General features: G+C 42.3%; 2 protein-coding genes across 2 annotated transcripts; both read left to right on the forward strand.

Annotated features, from left to right (window-relative positions):
- The first annotated feature begins 4,075 nt into the window (after nucleotides 1–4,075).
- LOC146378457 (uncharacterized) lies at nucleotides 4,076–5,646 on the forward strand. The gene is made up of 4 exons (XM_084944573.1): nucleotides 4,076–4,317; nucleotides 4,427–4,571; nucleotides 4,995–5,103; nucleotides 5,476–5,646. The coding sequence occupies exons 1-4, from the start codon at nucleotides 4,248–4,250 to the stop codon at nucleotides 5,599–5,601; spliced, it is 450 nt and encodes a 149-aa protein (XP_084800699.1). The 5' UTR covers nucleotides 4,076–4,247; the 3' UTR covers nucleotides 5,602–5,646.
- A 2,985-nt stretch (nucleotides 5,647–8,631) lies between these two features.
- LOC146378458 (NLR family CARD domain-containing protein 3-like) lies at nucleotides 8,632–15,283 on the forward strand. The gene is made up of 4 exons (XM_084944568.1): nucleotides 8,632–9,023; nucleotides 12,764–12,999; nucleotides 13,083–14,895; nucleotides 15,106–15,283. The coding sequence occupies exons 1-4, from the start codon at nucleotides 8,896–8,898 to the stop codon at nucleotides 15,281–15,283; spliced, it is 2,355 nt and encodes a 784-aa protein (XP_084800694.1). The 5' UTR covers nucleotides 8,632–8,895.
- Nucleotides 15,284–16,362: the final 1,079 nt, after the last annotated feature.

Here is a 16,362-nt window from a genome sequence, read left to right on the forward strand (position 1 = left end):
TTGGGACGATAAATAGGACCGAGTTCTGAATATGTGTGCGGTACTTTTTCATTCAGGGTTAGGGTTATATTATTTTACACATATAAGGAGTTGAGTCGGGGCCATGTGCATGTATGAAAAATAAATTCTTTGCACGGACATCGAGACTTTGCTAGATTACAAGCATTAGGAAATACGACGTCTCAAACATTAGCTGAACAATGAGAAAAAATCATGCTCATGGTCACTCAGATAATCTTAAAGGTTTAAATGTGATGACAAAGTTCATTTTATTGTGTCTGTAATAAGGTTATTATAAGAAGGTAAAATAAATCTAAATCCACTATTGTAAAAAGAAAAAGTGGCCCTCAGTTTCAGTCTTTACCAAAAAATGGTTACATTTGTAGGTGAAAATGGTTATCAAGACCTATACTCACTATCTAATATTGATACCAATAATAGAGACTGAAACATTTAAACTGTGTACTAAACAGAAATCAAACTACACACTTCTCACTTCTGGAAAGGTCAAAAGGTCAAAGGTCATTAATCAAACTCACATTCTTGAGTGACACAAGCCATTTAGCCATAACTACTTTCAGACTTTGTATCTAATTTAGTGCTCAGCTCAGATAAAATAATTATTGTGGGTGATTTTAACATCCATGTAGATGCTAAAAATGACAGCCTCAACATGGCATTTAGTCTGTTATTAGACTCAATTGGCTTCTCTCAAAATGTAAAAGAACCCACCCACCACTTTAATCACACTCTAGATCTTGTTTTAACATATGGCATAGAAACTGAACATTTAACAGTGTTTCCTGAAAACCCTCTCCTGTCTGATCATTTCCTGATAACATTTACATTTACAATAATTGATTACACAGCAGTGGAGAGTAGACTTTATCACAGTAGATGTCTTTCTGAAAGCGCTGTAACTAAGTTTAAGAATATAATCCACCCACTGTTATCATCTTCAATGCCCTGTACCAACACAGAGCAGAGCAGCTACCTGAACGCTACTCCAACAGAGGTCGATCATCTTGTTAATAATTTTACCTCCTCACTACGTACGACTCTGGATACTGTAGCTCCAGTGAAAACTAAGGTCTCTAATCAGAAGTACCTGACTCCGTGGTATAATTCTCAAACACGTACCCTAAAGCAGATGACTCGTAAGCTGGAGAGGAAATGGCGTGTCACAAATTTAGAGGATCATCATTTAGCCTGGAGAAATAGTTTGCTGCTTTATAAGAAAGCCCTCCGCAAAGCCAGAACATCTTACTATTCATCACTGATTGAAGAAAATAAGAACAACCCCAGGTTTCTCTTCAGCTCTGTAGCCAGGCTGACAAACAGTCAGAGCTCTGTTGAGCCAACCATCCCTTTAACGTTAACTAGTAATGACTTCATGAACTTCTTCACAAATAAAATTTTTATCATTAGAGAAAAAATTACCAGTAATCATCCCACAGATGTAATATTATCTACAGCTACTCTTAGTACCATTGATGTTAAGTTAGACTCTTTTTCTCCAATTGATCTTTCTGAGTTAACTTCAATAATTACTTCCTCCAAACCATCAACGTGTCTTTTAGACCCCATTCCTACAAAACTGCTCAAAGAAGTCCTGCCATTAATTAATGCTTCGATCTTAAATATGATCAACCTATCTCTAATAATCGGCTATGTACCACAGGCCTTCAAGCTGGCTGTAGTTAAACCTTTGCTCAAAAAGCATCTCTAGACCCAGCAGTCTTAGCTAATTATAGGCCAATCTCCAACCTTCCTTTCATATCAAACATCCTTGAAAGAGTAGTTGTCAAACAGCTAACAGATCATCTGCAGAGGAATGGTTTATTTGAAGAGTTTCAGTCAGGTTTCAGAGCTCATCACAGCACAGAAACAGCTTTAGTGAAGGTTACAAATGATCTTCTTATGGCCTCTGACAGTGGACTCATCTCTGTGCTTGTCCTGCTAGACCTCAGTGCAGCGTTCGATACTGTTGACCATAATATCCTATTAGAGCGATTAGAACATGCTGTAGATATTACAGGTACTGCACTGCAGTGGTTTGTATCATATCTATCTAATAGACTCCAATTTGTGCATGTAAATGGAGAGTCCTCTTCACACACTGAGGTTAATTATGGAGTTCCACAGGGTTCAGTGCTAGGACCAATTCTGTTTACATTATACATGCTTCCCTTAGGCAGCATCATTAGAAGACATAGCATACATTTTCACTGCTATGCAGATGACACCCAGCTCTATCTGTCTATGAAGCCAGATAACACACACCAATGAGTTAAACTGCAGGAATGTCTTAAAGACATAAAGACCTGGATGGCCGCTAACTTTCTGCTTCTTAATTCAGATCAAACTGAGGTTATTGTACTCGGCCCTGAAAATCTTAGAAATATGGTATCTAAGCAGATTCTTACTCTGGATGGCATTACCTTGGCCTCCAGTAACGCTGTGAGGAACCTTGGAGTCATTTTTGACCAGGACATGTCCTTCAACGCACATATTAAACAAATATGTAAGACTGCTTTCTTCCATTTGTGCAACATCTCTAAAATTAGAAATATCCTGTCTCAGAGTGACGCTGAAAAACTAGTTCATGCATTTATTACTTCCAGGCTGGACGACTGTAATTCATTATTATCAGGAAGTCCTAAAAACTCCCTGAAAAGCCTTCAGTTAATCCAGAATGCTGCAGCAAGAGTACTGACAGGGACTAGAAGGAGAGAGCAGATTTCTCCTGTTTTGGCTTCCCTTCATTGGCTTCCTGTTAAATCCAGAATTCAAAATCCTGCTCCTCACATACAAGGTCTTAAATAATCAGGCCCCATCTTATCTTAATGACCTTGTAGTACCATATCACCCTATTAGAGCACTTCGCTCTCACACTGCAGGCCTACTTGTTGTTCCTAGAGTATTTAAAAGTAGAATGGGAGGCAGAGCCTTCAGTTTTCAGGCCCCTCTTCTGTGGAACCAGCTTCCAGTTTGGATTCAGGAGACAGACACTATCTCTACTTTTAAGAGTAGGCTTCAAACTTTCCTTTTTGCTAAAGCATATAGTTAGGGCTGGACCAGGTGACCCTGAATCCTCCCTTAGTTATGCTGCAATAGACGTAGGCTGCCGGGGATTCCCATGATGCATTGAGTTTTTCCTTTCCAGTCACCTTTCTCACTCACTGTGTTAACAGACCTCTCTGCATTGAATCATATCTGTTATTAATCTCTGTCTCTCTTCCACAGCATGTCTTTTATCCTGTCTTCCTTCTCTCACCCCAACCAATCACAGCAGATGGCCCCGCCCCTCCCTGAGCCTGGTTCTGCTGGAGGTTTCTTCCTGTTCAAAGGGAGTTTTTCCTTCCCACTGTCACCAAAGTGCTGCTCATAGGGGGTCATATGATTGTTGGGTTTTTCTCTGTATCTATGAAGCGCCTTGAGGCGACTTTTGTTGTGATTTGGCGCTATATAAATAAAATTGAATTGAATTGAATTGAATTGAATTGAATTGAACAATGTTTTTGTCACTAATAAAACTAATAAAACAAGTTTTAAAAAGAGACTTTTCCATTTGATTACATTTTGTATGATGGATTATGCAGAAAAAGTAGAATTGGGCTGAAAGATCTATCTCTTTATCACCTGTTCAGGTTGTAAATCGTGTCTTTAAAAAGTAACTAAGTAACTAAATAACTAAGTAATTAATTACTTTTGAAAATAAGTAATCAGTAAAGTAATGGGATTACTTTTTTGGGGAAGTAATCAGTAATTAGTTACTGATTACTTTTTTCAAGTAACTTGACCAACACTGCTCCTCACAAAAGGAAAAATGTTCATGGTGTTTATAACCTGCAGCTGAGGTGGACTTCAGACAGTAAATCAATGAATAAAACAGGAACATAAATAAATGATTAGCCCAGTAATCGCTCATGCCCTTTGGATGTCTGAGGCCCATGAAGGAGGAACTGCAGCTCACAGGTAGGAAACCAGAACGTGAAGCAGAAGAAGTCTTCAGCGTATTTTCTCTCTGCTTACAGGAAGCTGTTTTTGCTCTCTCATTCTCAGAAAACTGATTCTCTGCAGAGTGCTGCGATGACCTGCTGCTAATGAAAACTGCTGTTTGCCATCAGCAGTGTGGAAATCCCAGCTCGTCTGCCAAGAGACAAACACGAGCGCAGAGGGGAGACCGTCACGCTGTCAGGACTATAAAACTTCAGCTGCACGTCTGTGACTGAGACAAACCCGCGATGGCTTCCCTCAAAGCGCTGCTCTCTGCGCTGACTCTGCTGGCTCTGACTGTGGACGCCTCGTCCGGCCGTGAGTATTTCATTTGTTTAAGCGCCGTGTGGCTTAAAGCCGCTCGCAGTGGTGCTGCGTGATGTTTGTAGAGCATAGTTTCAATAAACCTCCCGTTTCCTTCTGTCAGCCGGGTACAGCAACTACAACTACGACCGGTCCGGTCAGGACCTGACCCATCTCTACAACTCGCCGGTGATGACGGCTGAGAGGATGAAGAGGCCGCTGGAGGGGACGTCAATTATACTGGGACCACTCAGCCACTCCGGGGTTCGGTCGGTCCGCACTGAACACAGAAACATTTCCACAAACAAACAGAAGTTGAAACTAATAATCTCAATGCTTTTGAAGTTCATTAGTTATTTTGACTTTAATTCTGAAACATAACAAACAAAAGCTCCAGATGTTTTCTTTGGATGGCGGCACAAACCTCATACTGTTCCATTAAGACAACAGTGGAGCTTTTTTAATGCATATTCCAGTTTGTACAAACAGCTGAAACCCTTAAATGCATCGTTCTGATCACTGTGCTGTTGTGATTTCATTGTGCAAAGTTGTTTAGATTCCAGAAAGCAAGCAGATGTGTTAGACCAACTGAGGTCGACACGTCACATGTGCTGGAATAACAAACATTGTTCTGACAGCCGTCAACTTGAAAATCAAAGAGCAGCATCTTCAAACCTCTCGTTCTTTTGTAGGGTGACGTTAGATGATGGCTCTCAGTGGCTGATCCATAAAGGAGGCGGATTCGGATTATCCTCTCAGACGGTCGTGACTGATGCTCGACACATGAGCTCGGCCTGGAGGGTAAACTTTAAACATACAACTAGCATGTCCATTTAATTACAGTCTAATCATAAACTCTGAAACGTGGCTCTATTGTGTTCAACAAGTCCACAAACAGTCAGGAAAAACAAACAAAAAGAGTAAATACCTTCAGCTTGTTGCTGGTGTGTATACTGGTGGCCAACAGAAACCATTGGAACCAGACCAAAGTGAAAGATGTTTGACATCAAACCAAAACGAGATCCTGCAGACTCCCGATTACAAACAGACACTTTATTTCCTGCACGCTGATTCTTCTTGGAATTTGTGTTGACGTGAAACTTTCAGTGAGAGTTTTAATCCAAACATTTACTTTTGATTCTTTCTGACCTTCTGTCTCGTTTTTGTCTGCAGCCTGTCAGTTCTAGAGAATTCCAGGGTTCAAAGACAGTTTCAGACTTCGTGAGTGCTGGAGGACCCAACTACAACTTACTCTCTGACAACTGCCACCTGGGATCCCGTCGAATGATGAACCAGTAAACATGATTTAAAGTTCCTGATAATAAAGGCAACCCTCACACAGACTGTGATGTGTCTTTTCTTCCACTAGGAGGCTCCAGACTTCACAACAAACACCCCACTAACTGTAAGCTTTAGACAAACGTCTGCACACATTCATATTAGGGGTGGGGGAAAAAATCGATACTGTGTAGTATCGTGATACTTTGTTTGCTAATAATGTATTGATACAGCGACAGCAGAAATCGATATTTTGTTACAAAAAAAAGTTTTTGTGGACTGGAACATGCTCTGACTTCAGAGCATGTTGATCAGCTCCTTTTTCTAAACAACAATCCTGACATTCCTTCACTGTCCAAATGTGTTTAACTTTTTTTTTTGGGAGCAATAAACATGACTGTTTACTTATTTTAATTTAAGACATGTTTTATTTTAATTAAGTTTAAAACTTTTTTATTTAATGTAAAATTATATTTTGTTTTAATTTACTTTCAAATTCTTCAGTTGCTGAAGGGGCTGCATAGTTTTCATAAATTGCATAGTTCAGAATAGCTATAATTGTACCAGATGGACCATATTAAAAAAAATAAAATAAAATAAAATAAAATAAATTGTACCAGATGGTTGCATTCAGTTAAGTTGGACTAGACTGTAATACAAACCGTTCAAGTTTGTCAACAATAAAACTGACTGAAATGAGAGAAAGACTGAGTGTGAGACTTTGATATTAGATAAAATTAATATTGATAAAGTTTACCTTTATGTACAGAATCTGAATATCACAAAATATTTTTAAAAATTGCAATAATATCGTATCGTGCGTTAAGTATTGTGATAATATCGTATCGTGGGATGTATGGTGATTCCCACCTCTAATTCATATACACAAGAATGTCTACGGATCTTCTTCCTTGAAGGCATCTCTGACACGAGGAAAGATGACAGCCTGCATGTCTGTGGGAACTAAGGTCCCTGCTGTGGAACAGAGACACTACCCACAGAATGGGAACCGAAGAGCTGACACTTTATTTTTCCACAGCAGTCATCATCATCATCAGTTAAGTTAACCCATCTGTATCTTTGGACTGTGGGAGGAAGTCACAGAGAACCCACACAGAAAAGCTCCGGCTGGACTCAAACCCAGGACCTCGCTGCTGTGAGGCAACAGTGACAAACCCGCCACCACCATGCTTCCCTCTTTGTATTAAATCTTTAATCTATTTGTTTTTAAATGTTTTTAAATGTTTAAATGTAAATTTTTATATTTGTCTCCGTCGCCGTGGTTTCTGTCCCTCTGATTGGCTCCTCTCCACGTGTTTAAAGAAAACCATCCTCACTTCCTCTCTTCACATTACACTGACAGCTGTAACCCTGGATGTCTGTGGGCTTATGGGAAATGCTGTTCACACAGTGACTACTGAAAACAAGAAGATGAAATTATATCAGTTTTTACACATGTCTGTGTGTGACTGAGAGCCTGTTCAGAGGATGGAGGTTTCATAAAATCATAAACTAATAAAACCTTTCAGTGTCAAGCAGATTGGGGTTGATGATTATTAAATCATTATTTGGGCTCAGGGACCCCCGGCTTCATCAAAGCTATTAGAAAACTCCATCAGTAAGCAATTTAAAGATAAAGATAGCACCCTTAGGTCTGTGTTACACACATCCTGTGTTTTACCACATGTTTACCTGGAACTACAGAGGGGAGGAGACATTCTGTACAGGTGAGGGAGAAACAGGAAGTATTCAGACTCCGTGATAGAGGAGGAGGAAAACCAGGTGAGTGTTCATCCTCCTTCTATCCTCAGAGCCTCCAAGTCATCTTCCTCTCTGCAGAGGTAAGAGAATCACAGCGATTCTTGTGGACTCAGACGGGCAGTGTAAGTGTTTGATCACACACACACATACACACACACGCACACACACACACACACACGCACACACACGCACACTCACACACACACACACACACACACGCACACTCACACACACACCACCACCAAAAAGCTAAAAGACCCCACAACAATATCACAAAACATTTTTAAGCCAGATGTAGCAGATATGTGTGACAGGTGAGATCTGAATGTGGGAACCACCCCTGGTGGGCGGGGCTGGGTTCTCCCCTTTATAAGCACAGGTGCAGGTAACTGGTGGATCTCTTGTGTGAATGTCTGGTCTAAGCAGCGCTTTGCAGCAGTGTGGGTTGCAGCCTTCTGGTGGAGAGGAAGCTCACAGAAAACGTTCTCCTCGAGTTTTAGTTTGGCAGATGTTTCAAGTTATTTTACCCCTTCAGGAAAAAACATCATTAACACCTGCAGGGAGGCTTGTAGTGGACTCCGCCCCCCGTTGCTGATAGTAGGGTGCGCCCCTCACCTGGGGACAGGTAACTGAACACAGACATGAAGCAAAGTGGGAGGGGTTTTCTCACATTAAAACTAATACTTCTTTATTTACAAATGACATTTTTAAGATTTCATTTAATTTCCTGGCAGTTATTTCATGGCTCAGGCTTTACAGGGCTCGAGCGTTTTGATTGGACGCCCCCTGGTGTCTGTGCTCGGTATCTAAAGTTCAAATGCAGAACTATCATGAAGACATTTATCAGCTGAGCTCAGTGGACACATCATACGATGAGGGAGTGTTCTGAGGGATCAGGTCGGATCTTAACTTGTTGCCATCAGGTGAGATGATTATCTGTCACCCTGTGAAAGTTTCTATGGGACGAACTATTGATCCAAATTACAGTGTATGGAAAAATGTTGTTGATGACAGAATGGGCCGCTCGTGTGCAGGTTCCTTCACTTTACTGTACATCCGTGTCCTCCTGCAGCACAAACTCAACGTTGGTCTCACATGAATAATATTGCATGAGCAGCACTGTCTGTATTTGATTACAAAGATATGCTGGACAGAAGACGCGATGGCCCAGACACAAACTTAGGCCCACCTCTCTGAAGTACGTTATCAATGTGCACATCCTGTCATGTGACCACGTGGTGGATTCCTCTGCCAGAGTCACGAAACTGAAAGTATTTCCACAGTCGACAGAGCAGGAAGTAGAAACACAGCGTTAGTCCCATTTTCTTTTTCTTCTGTGGTCAAAGTCTCTGAGTCAGCTGTCCCTCTGTGAGCTGGAGGGGAAATATGGAAGGATCAGCTCAATGCTGGACTGTCTCTGGATTCATTATCCTCTGATCTTCACACTTCTTTGTCTCCCAGTCTTGGGCGCGAGTCTTGTACAGACTTGTTTGTCTGATTCTTGTTCTGCACTCACAGTCAGTGTTGTTGGTTTCTCTGCCAGACTGACTGAACATGAGTGGTTTGGAGGAAGACGAGGACACAGCAGAGTCTCCAGGATCCAGCCGTCTGTCTATGAAGAGCGATCGGTCCAAAAATCCTCCTCCAGGCTTCAGTATTGATCCTGGACTCTCAGACAAAGAGTAAGAGCCTGTTTAATAATAATAATAATGGATTGCATTTATATAGCGCTTTTCGGGGCCCTCAAAGCACTTTACAATTCCACTATTCATTCACTCTCACAGTCACACACTGGTGGAGGCAGCTACAGTTGTAGCCACGGCTGCCCTGGGGCAGACTGACAGAAGACGAGGCTGCCATATTGCGCCATCGGCCACGATCGCTGTAAACTGATGTCTAAGATGATTCTGCTGCTGTGTCTGTGAGAGCAGCTTCACTGAGCTGCTGCGTTCCCACTAACACAGCAGAGCTTCAGTGAGGATGTTATTGGGATTTAAATATATATTCTTAGCTGATTATATTGTTTTATGTATAAGAGAGGGCCAGCTTTGAGTGTAAACTAGGTCGCAGGCTGACAGGAAACTGCATGCTTTTGCAGAGCATATGAGGTGCAGACAGAAAGTGAAACTAAGTAGAGTGTTTGATCGAAACTTAAAGTGTGCGTGACGTCTAGAGGAAGTAAGTAAGTAAGTAAAATTTATTTATTAAGCGCTTTTCACAGACAAACAGTCACAAAGCGTTGTACACAAATATTAAAATAAACAATACAATCAATAGACATTATACACAATGTAAAAGATCAAATGTAAATAATGTAAAAAATATAAAATGTGTAGATCAACAAAAGGCTTGTTTGAACAGAAAAGTTTTAACTGCTTTTTAAAAGAATCCACAGAGTCAAGCAAACGTAATTGTAGTGGTAAACTGTTCCACAGCCTTGGTGCAACAGACTGAAAGGCTCCGCCCCCTTTTGTCTTCAGTCGTGTACGGGGAACAACTAAGAGACTCTGAGTCTGTGAGCGGAGATGACGAGCAGCAGAGTATTTTAGAAGAAGCTTGGATAAATAATCTGGAGCCATTTAGTGCTCTGTATGTTAAAACAAGAATTTTAAAGCGAATTCTAAACTCTATTGGGAGCCAATGTAAAGAACATACGATCTGAGTAATGTGAACACGCTTGGTAGAGCGAGTTAGTAGTCTGGCTGCTGCGTTTTGTATTGTCTGGAGGCGAGAGAGAGATGATTTATCCAAGCTAGTAAACAGGGAATTACAGTAATCTAAGCGTGATGACACAAATGCATGAATGAGTTTTTCCAGTTCAGCTGAAGACACCATATGTCGCAGTTTAGATATGTTTCTCAAATGATAGAAACAGGAACGAGACAAAGATTTTACATGAGAGTCAAGGCCCAGAGAAGAGTCAAATATTACTCCAAGATTTCGAATATTTGACTTGACAGATGGACAGAAAGAGGCAAGAACCTGACTGATTTTAGAATGTAGCTCAGGAGGAGCTATGATCATTGTTACCATTTAGAACGAGGTAGTTGCTTGAAAGCCAATCAGAAACCTGGGTTAAGCACTGGACTAGGGTGGGCAGCCTATCCAGCTGATGAGGCTTAAAGGACATATGGAGCTGAATGTCATCAGCATAAAAATGATAAGACAGGTCGCTAAAAGTTTGAAAGATACCAGCTAAAGAAGCATATAAAAAGAAAATAATAATGGACCTAAAACTGAACCCTGTGGGACCCCACAGGTCAGGGCAGCAATGTCAGAGGGTAACCTGTCAGTCCTAACAGAAAAGGTCCTGTCTGATAAATAGGAAGAAAACCAGTGTAGGGCAGAGCCAGATATACCAGCCAAAACCTTGAGCCTGTTAAGTAGGATTTTGTGGTCGATGGTGTCAAAGGCAGCACTAAGATCAAGCAAAATGATCACAGAACAATTCCTGCATCAGATGCCATTAACAGATCATTATAGACCCTTAAGAGAGCGGTCTCTGTAGAGTGCTGCTTTTGAAAGCCAGACTGAAAAGGGTCAAGAATGTTTAATTTACATAACAGAGACCTGAACTGATTTTCAACAATTTTTTCAAGTAATTTACTTAAAAATGGCAATTTTGAAATAGGTCGGTAATTACTAGCAGAGCTAGGATCAAGATTCTGTTTTTTCACAGAGGAGTTACCTCAGCATGTTTAAAATAAGACGGGACACAGCCTTGCCTCGGTGAACTGTTGATGATGGATAGTAATGTGGGACCAATGCTGGTGATAGACCCAGACAGGACAGAGGGAGGTAATATATCTACAGAGCATGATGAGGATTTCATTTTACCTAAAACTATAATTAAGTCATTAAGTGTGATTGGAGAAAAGGAGGTAAATGATCCAAGACAGCAAGGGGTATCTTCATAAGGGGAGGCACTTGAGTATATAAATAATCAGACTGGCTGCTGCTGCCTCAGACTTGAGCTGGCGTTTCTGTGTGTGCTCAGTCTCCATATTCCGGAAAATGTAGAATTAAAGATAATTTTTTGAGTTAGACCACTTTGAGCTGTTTGTCTTTCTTCGCCGCCAAAAGAATGTAAAGAACTGAATTTAATAATGTTAAACATCAGTTTGTTTTCCAGCAGAGAAACTAGTTTGGCCTGAAAACATCAAACTCACTGAGAAACACACGATCGAGTTCTTCTGTCTGTATCTGTATGCAGCTCAACATCTGTGAGGATCAATATTTTGACTGAACTGATAACGGGGAGATGGGGTGTAGAGCGCTACGCCTCTGCATCAGACGGAGCCAGCTGAGGTGGCATGTCCCACCGGGAGGGGACCCAGGACACGCTGGAGAGTCTATGTCTCTCGGCTGGCCTGGGAACACCTCGGTGTTCCCCCGGAAAAACTAGAGGAGGTGGCTAGGAGAGGGAGGTCTCTGCTTAGGTTGTTGCCCCGCGACCCGGCCCTGGATAATAGGAAGAAGATGGATGGATGGAAAAAGACTGGGCAAGCATAATTCTAGCAAATAGTTGTGCAAATCGCCTCTGAGAAACAGCAGCACCTGTCGCAATAAGGGCCGCAGTTTGATAGAGAAGGTCTCAAGGGACTCAAGCATTCTTTATGGCCTGGTTTGGTTTGTATGTGTCCATGTACACACGGTTTGAATCAGTCTGAGGGAGAAGGAGCTCTGCTGCCTCAGTACTGTGGAGTGGAGCGAGTAAGACGGGCGGTCCATGATGGGATCAGTAACTCTAATGTCCCTCATCACTCAAATACCTCCAGATTCTGGGCAGTGATGGTTCCAGCCTCATGAACCAGTTTGCTGATCCAGTTGCATGCTGACATCTTTGGCACTGATGCTGCCCCCCCCTCCACCCCAACTGACAACAGCAGAGTAGATGGCACTCGGCACCACAGACTGGTAGACAATGTCGATTAATGATACAGTTTGAAACCATGCAATCGAGCAGCGGTGGTTATACAAACACAACACACTGTATCGGTGCCCTATGTTTTCTATCAGAATAAGCATTCAGTTTGTCAGCAGCTTGTCTGTTGGATCGGACCACGCTGCTGCCTAATATGTCCCACACACTATCAGCTGCTGCGGTGAAGAGATAATCAGGAGGAACACCCCGCCCCATCTGAATGTGAGTGGGTGCTTTGGTGTTGAGGAGAGTTCATCTGAGGTCATCTCTTCTTAGACTGCTGCCCTGCGACCTTTCAGATGAATGGATGGGTACAAAAATAAACAGATACCAAGAGTATCAGTGCCATTAGTTGCAGAGTGCAAATTACAGCAAATATACCACAAAGCAGTTGTACTGATGCTGTAATGAAGTTATAACTGCTGGTATAAAGCTTTTATTTTTACAATTTTGTTTGGTTTTTTTCTGGTCAGAATAATTTTTCCTTGGCGTCCACAGAGAGAAGAAGCGTTGCCGTGTTCATGTGGAGGAGCAACTGTCCTGCTGTGCTTTGTGTCAGGACGTCCTGAAGGATCCAGTCTCTACCAGCTGTGGACACTGGTTCTGCAGACACTGCATCTCCTCATACTGGGACCAGTCTGCTTCATCAGGACACTGTTCCTGTCCCCAGTGCGGAAAAAGATCCAGAACTAGAGCTGGACTGCAGACAGCCAGTCAGAGCAGCTGTGTACAAAGTAAGACTGAACATCTGTCTGCTGATGGACTCATTTCTGAAAACTGGACTTCTTGTTAGATTTATTGTTTTTCTTTCTTTCAGCAGATGTTGGTCTGCAGGAGGTTTTAGATGAACATAAGATCAGTCTGAGGAGGAGATGTGAACGTGTGACTGAAGGAAGTGATGAAACAGGAAGTAGAACCCTCCTCAACAGGATTTACACTGAGCTCTACATCACAGAGGGACAGAGTGAAGAGGTTCATACCCAACATGAGGTGAGGCAGCTGGAGACAGCATCCAAGATGGACGCCCTCCATGACACTCCAATCAGGTGCCAGGACATCTTTAAAGCCTTACCTGACCAACAGACACCCATCAGAGTGGTTCTGACCAACGGCGTGGCTGGTGTTGGAAAAACCTTCTCAGTGCAGAAGTTCACTCTGGACTGGGCAGAGGGCTTGGAGAACCAACATGTCAGTGTGGTGGTTCTGCTTTCATTCAGGGAGCTGAACCTGATCAGAGATGAGCAGTACAGTCTTCTGGAGCTGCTCCATGTTTTCCATCCAACATTACAGAAGGTCACAGCAGAGAAGCTGGCTGTCTCTCAGCTTTTGTTCATCTTTGACGGCCTGGATGAAAGCAGACTTTCATTGGATTTCACCAACAGGAAGCTGCTGTTTGATGTCACACAGAAGTCATCAGTCAGCCAGCTGCTGACAAACCTCATCCAGGGGAATCTGCTTCCCTCGGCTCTCGTCTGGATAACTTCCCGACCTGCAGCAGCCAATCAGATCCCTCCTACATGTGTTGACAGGCTAACAGAAGTACGAGGCTTCACTGACACCCAGAAGGAGGAGTACTTCAGGAGGAGATTCAGTGATGAAGAGCTGTCCAGCAGAATCATCTCCCACATGAAGACATTCAGGAGCCTCCACATCATGTGTAGTATCCCAGTCTTCTGCTGGATCACTGCTACAGTTCTGGAGCACATGTTGACTACAGAGCAGAGAGGAGAGCTGCCCAAGACCCTGACTGACATGTACTCACACTTCCTGCTGGTTCAGACAAAGAGGAAGAAGAACAAGTACCACGAGGGACATGAGACAAGTCCACAGGAGCTGATGGAGGCTGACAGGGAAGTTCTTCTGAAGCTGGGGAGGCTGGCGTTTGAACATCTGGAGAAAGGAAACATCATGTTCTACCAGGAAGACCTGGAGCAGTATGGTCTGGATGTGACAGAGGCCTCGGTGTACTCAGGAGTTTGTACAGAGATCTTCAAGAGAGAGTGTGTGATCTTCCAGAAACCAGTCTACTGCTTTGTTCATCTGAGCATTCAGGAGTTTCTGGCTGCTGTCTACATGTTCCACTGTTTCACCAACAGGAAGACAGAGGTGCTGGAGGATTTTCTAAAAGAAAAATTTTTAACCGAGAAGATTTCCAGTCTTTTTCTCCAACCACTGGACATCTTTCTGAGCAGAGTTATGGAGAAATCCCTGAACAGTAAAGATGGCCGCCTGGACCTGTTCGTTCGTTTCCTTCATGGCCTCTGTCTGGCAACCAATCAGAGACTCTTAGGAAGTCTGCTGGGTCAGACAGAGAACAGTCCAGAAATGATCCAGAGAGTCATCAACAACCTGAAGCAGATGAACCGCGATCAGATCTCTCCTGACAGAAGTATTAATGTCTTCCACTGTCTGATGGAGATGAACGACCTCTCAGTTTATCAGGAGATCCAGGAGTTCCTGAAGTCAGAGAACAGATCAGAGAAACTCTCCGAGGTCCACTGCTCTGCTCTGGCCTACATGCTGCAGATGTCAGATGAGGTTCTGGATGAGTTGGACCTGCAGAAGTATAACACATCAGAGGAGGGACGCCGGAGACTGATCCCAGCTGTGAGGAACTGCAGAAAGGCTCGGTGAGTCCAGATGTGATTAACACTATCAGTTAGTGAAGATTAGCTGTTTAGTTCTTTAAATATTCAAACTATGAATCTTTCTACTCTTAAATAATGTTCCCCCTTTTTTACAAATAGTTTCGTATTTGATATAAACCTCTTCGTGCACAAACCCCAACGAGTCTCTGGCTGTTTTTTGCTTTAAGGTTATTTTCTTCTGCATCATGACAGACTCTCTAAATGTGGACTCTCAGAGACTCACTATAAAGTTGTGGCTTCAGCTCTGAAGTCCAGCCCCTCCCATCTGACGGAGCTGACCCTGAACTTCAACATCCTGCAGGATTCATCAGGGAATCTGTTGTTTGATGGGTTGGCGAGTCCAACCTGCAAACTGGAGACTCTGAGGTGAGCTCAGTGACTGTTTAGCAGAGTTCTGAAAAATACAGACAGGTTGCAACAAATGCACTGAGCCGATCACAAAGAGTTTGAATTAAAATAGAATAGAATAGAATAGCCCTTTATTGTACGTGTATAACAAAATTATGGGGGCAATTATTTAAAAATTATGAGCACAATCACATGCTGTTCCTTAATAGAAAGAGGTTATATTATATTATATTATATTATATTATATTATATTATATTATATTAGCGATCAAGAAAATCACTGGTTTCTCTGATCTCAAGTCTTATTTCCATGTTTGCATTAAGTCTGATTTCAATGAGGAGACCAGAATCAGATGTTTAAAAAGTAAAGCTCGGTGCAGTAATATGAGTCTGTGTGAAAAACCTAGTTTGGACTTCAGTGAATACTGGTACCATAGTGCTGTATGCTGAACTATAACTAAAATTTTATTTTCAATTCATTTCGATTGTATCTATATAGTGACCAATAACAGCTGCCTGAGACACCTAAGTGTATGCTGTACTTACCTGACTGCATCTGTTGAAGTGAGGCAATGATAACAGAATCAGGTGTGCTGTATGAATCCTGATCAGCAGCAGTCCAGCTGTCACAGAGATCTTAGACTACATCATAGCAGACTTATTTCTAAAGTACTGAATCACACACACCGAATGCATCCCCTCTCTCACAAACAAACCCAACACAGTTTCAATAACTTGAAATCTGCAGTCACACCAGCGTATAGTCAGAATATTAAATGTGATGTGTGTTTGTAAGAGTATGTTTAACATGGGTGATTGGTACAGTTGTGGGCAGGAGTGAGTTCAGTCCACCCAAACAAACGTTGAAGTGAAAAAATGTTCTTTTGTCCAACCTGTTGAACAAGTAGCGCCTAAGCACGAGTACGGTTTCTAATGACTGAGTGGTTAACCTACAGCATGCCTCCAGAGTTTTCATTGGTTGAGATGTTAATGTGATCAGAGGTACAAATTTCAGAGGAAGAAACAAACACCCGAGTCTCTCTGAGCCTTCAGAGGCACGACGAACAAAGAACAAGACAACAAGTGGCATTTGGGCATGCC

Source organism: Perissodus microlepis, chromosome 11, assembly GCF_051167445.1.
Source record: "Perissodus microlepis isolate ML-2025 ecotype Zambia chromosome 11, ASM5116744v1, whole genome shotgun sequence".
Taxonomy (NCBI): domain Eukaryota; kingdom Metazoa; phylum Chordata; class Actinopteri; order Cichliformes; family Cichlidae; genus Perissodus; species Perissodus microlepis.

Excerpts from the sequence above, each read along its gene's own strand:
- LOC146378458 (XM_084944568.1), top strand. The coding sequence starts at position 8,896 with ATGAGTGGTTTGGAGGAAGACGAGGACACAGCAGAGTCTCCAGGATCC. Across the intron at positions 9,024-12,763 it reads CCTGGACTCTCAGACAAAGA|AGAGAAGAAGCGTTGCCGTG; the intron begins GTAAGAGCCTGT and ends TGGCGTCCACAG. Across the intron at positions 14,896-15,105 it reads AGGAACTGCAGAAAGGCTCG|ACTCTCTAAATGTGGACTCT; the intron begins GTGAGTCCAGAT and ends GCATCATGACAG.
- LOC146378457 (XM_084944573.1), top strand. The coding sequence starts at position 4,248 with ATGGCTTCCCTCAAAGCGCTGCTCTCTGCGCTGACTCTGCTGGCTCTG. Across the intron at positions 4,318-4,426 it reads TGTGGACGCCTCGTCCGGCC|CCGGGTACAGCAACTACAAC; the intron begins GTGAGTATTTCA and ends TCCTTCTGTCAG. Across the intron at positions 4,572-4,994 it reads CTCAGCCACTCCGGGGTTCG|GGTGACGTTAGATGATGGCT; the intron begins GTCGGTCCGCAC and ends GTTCTTTTGTAG.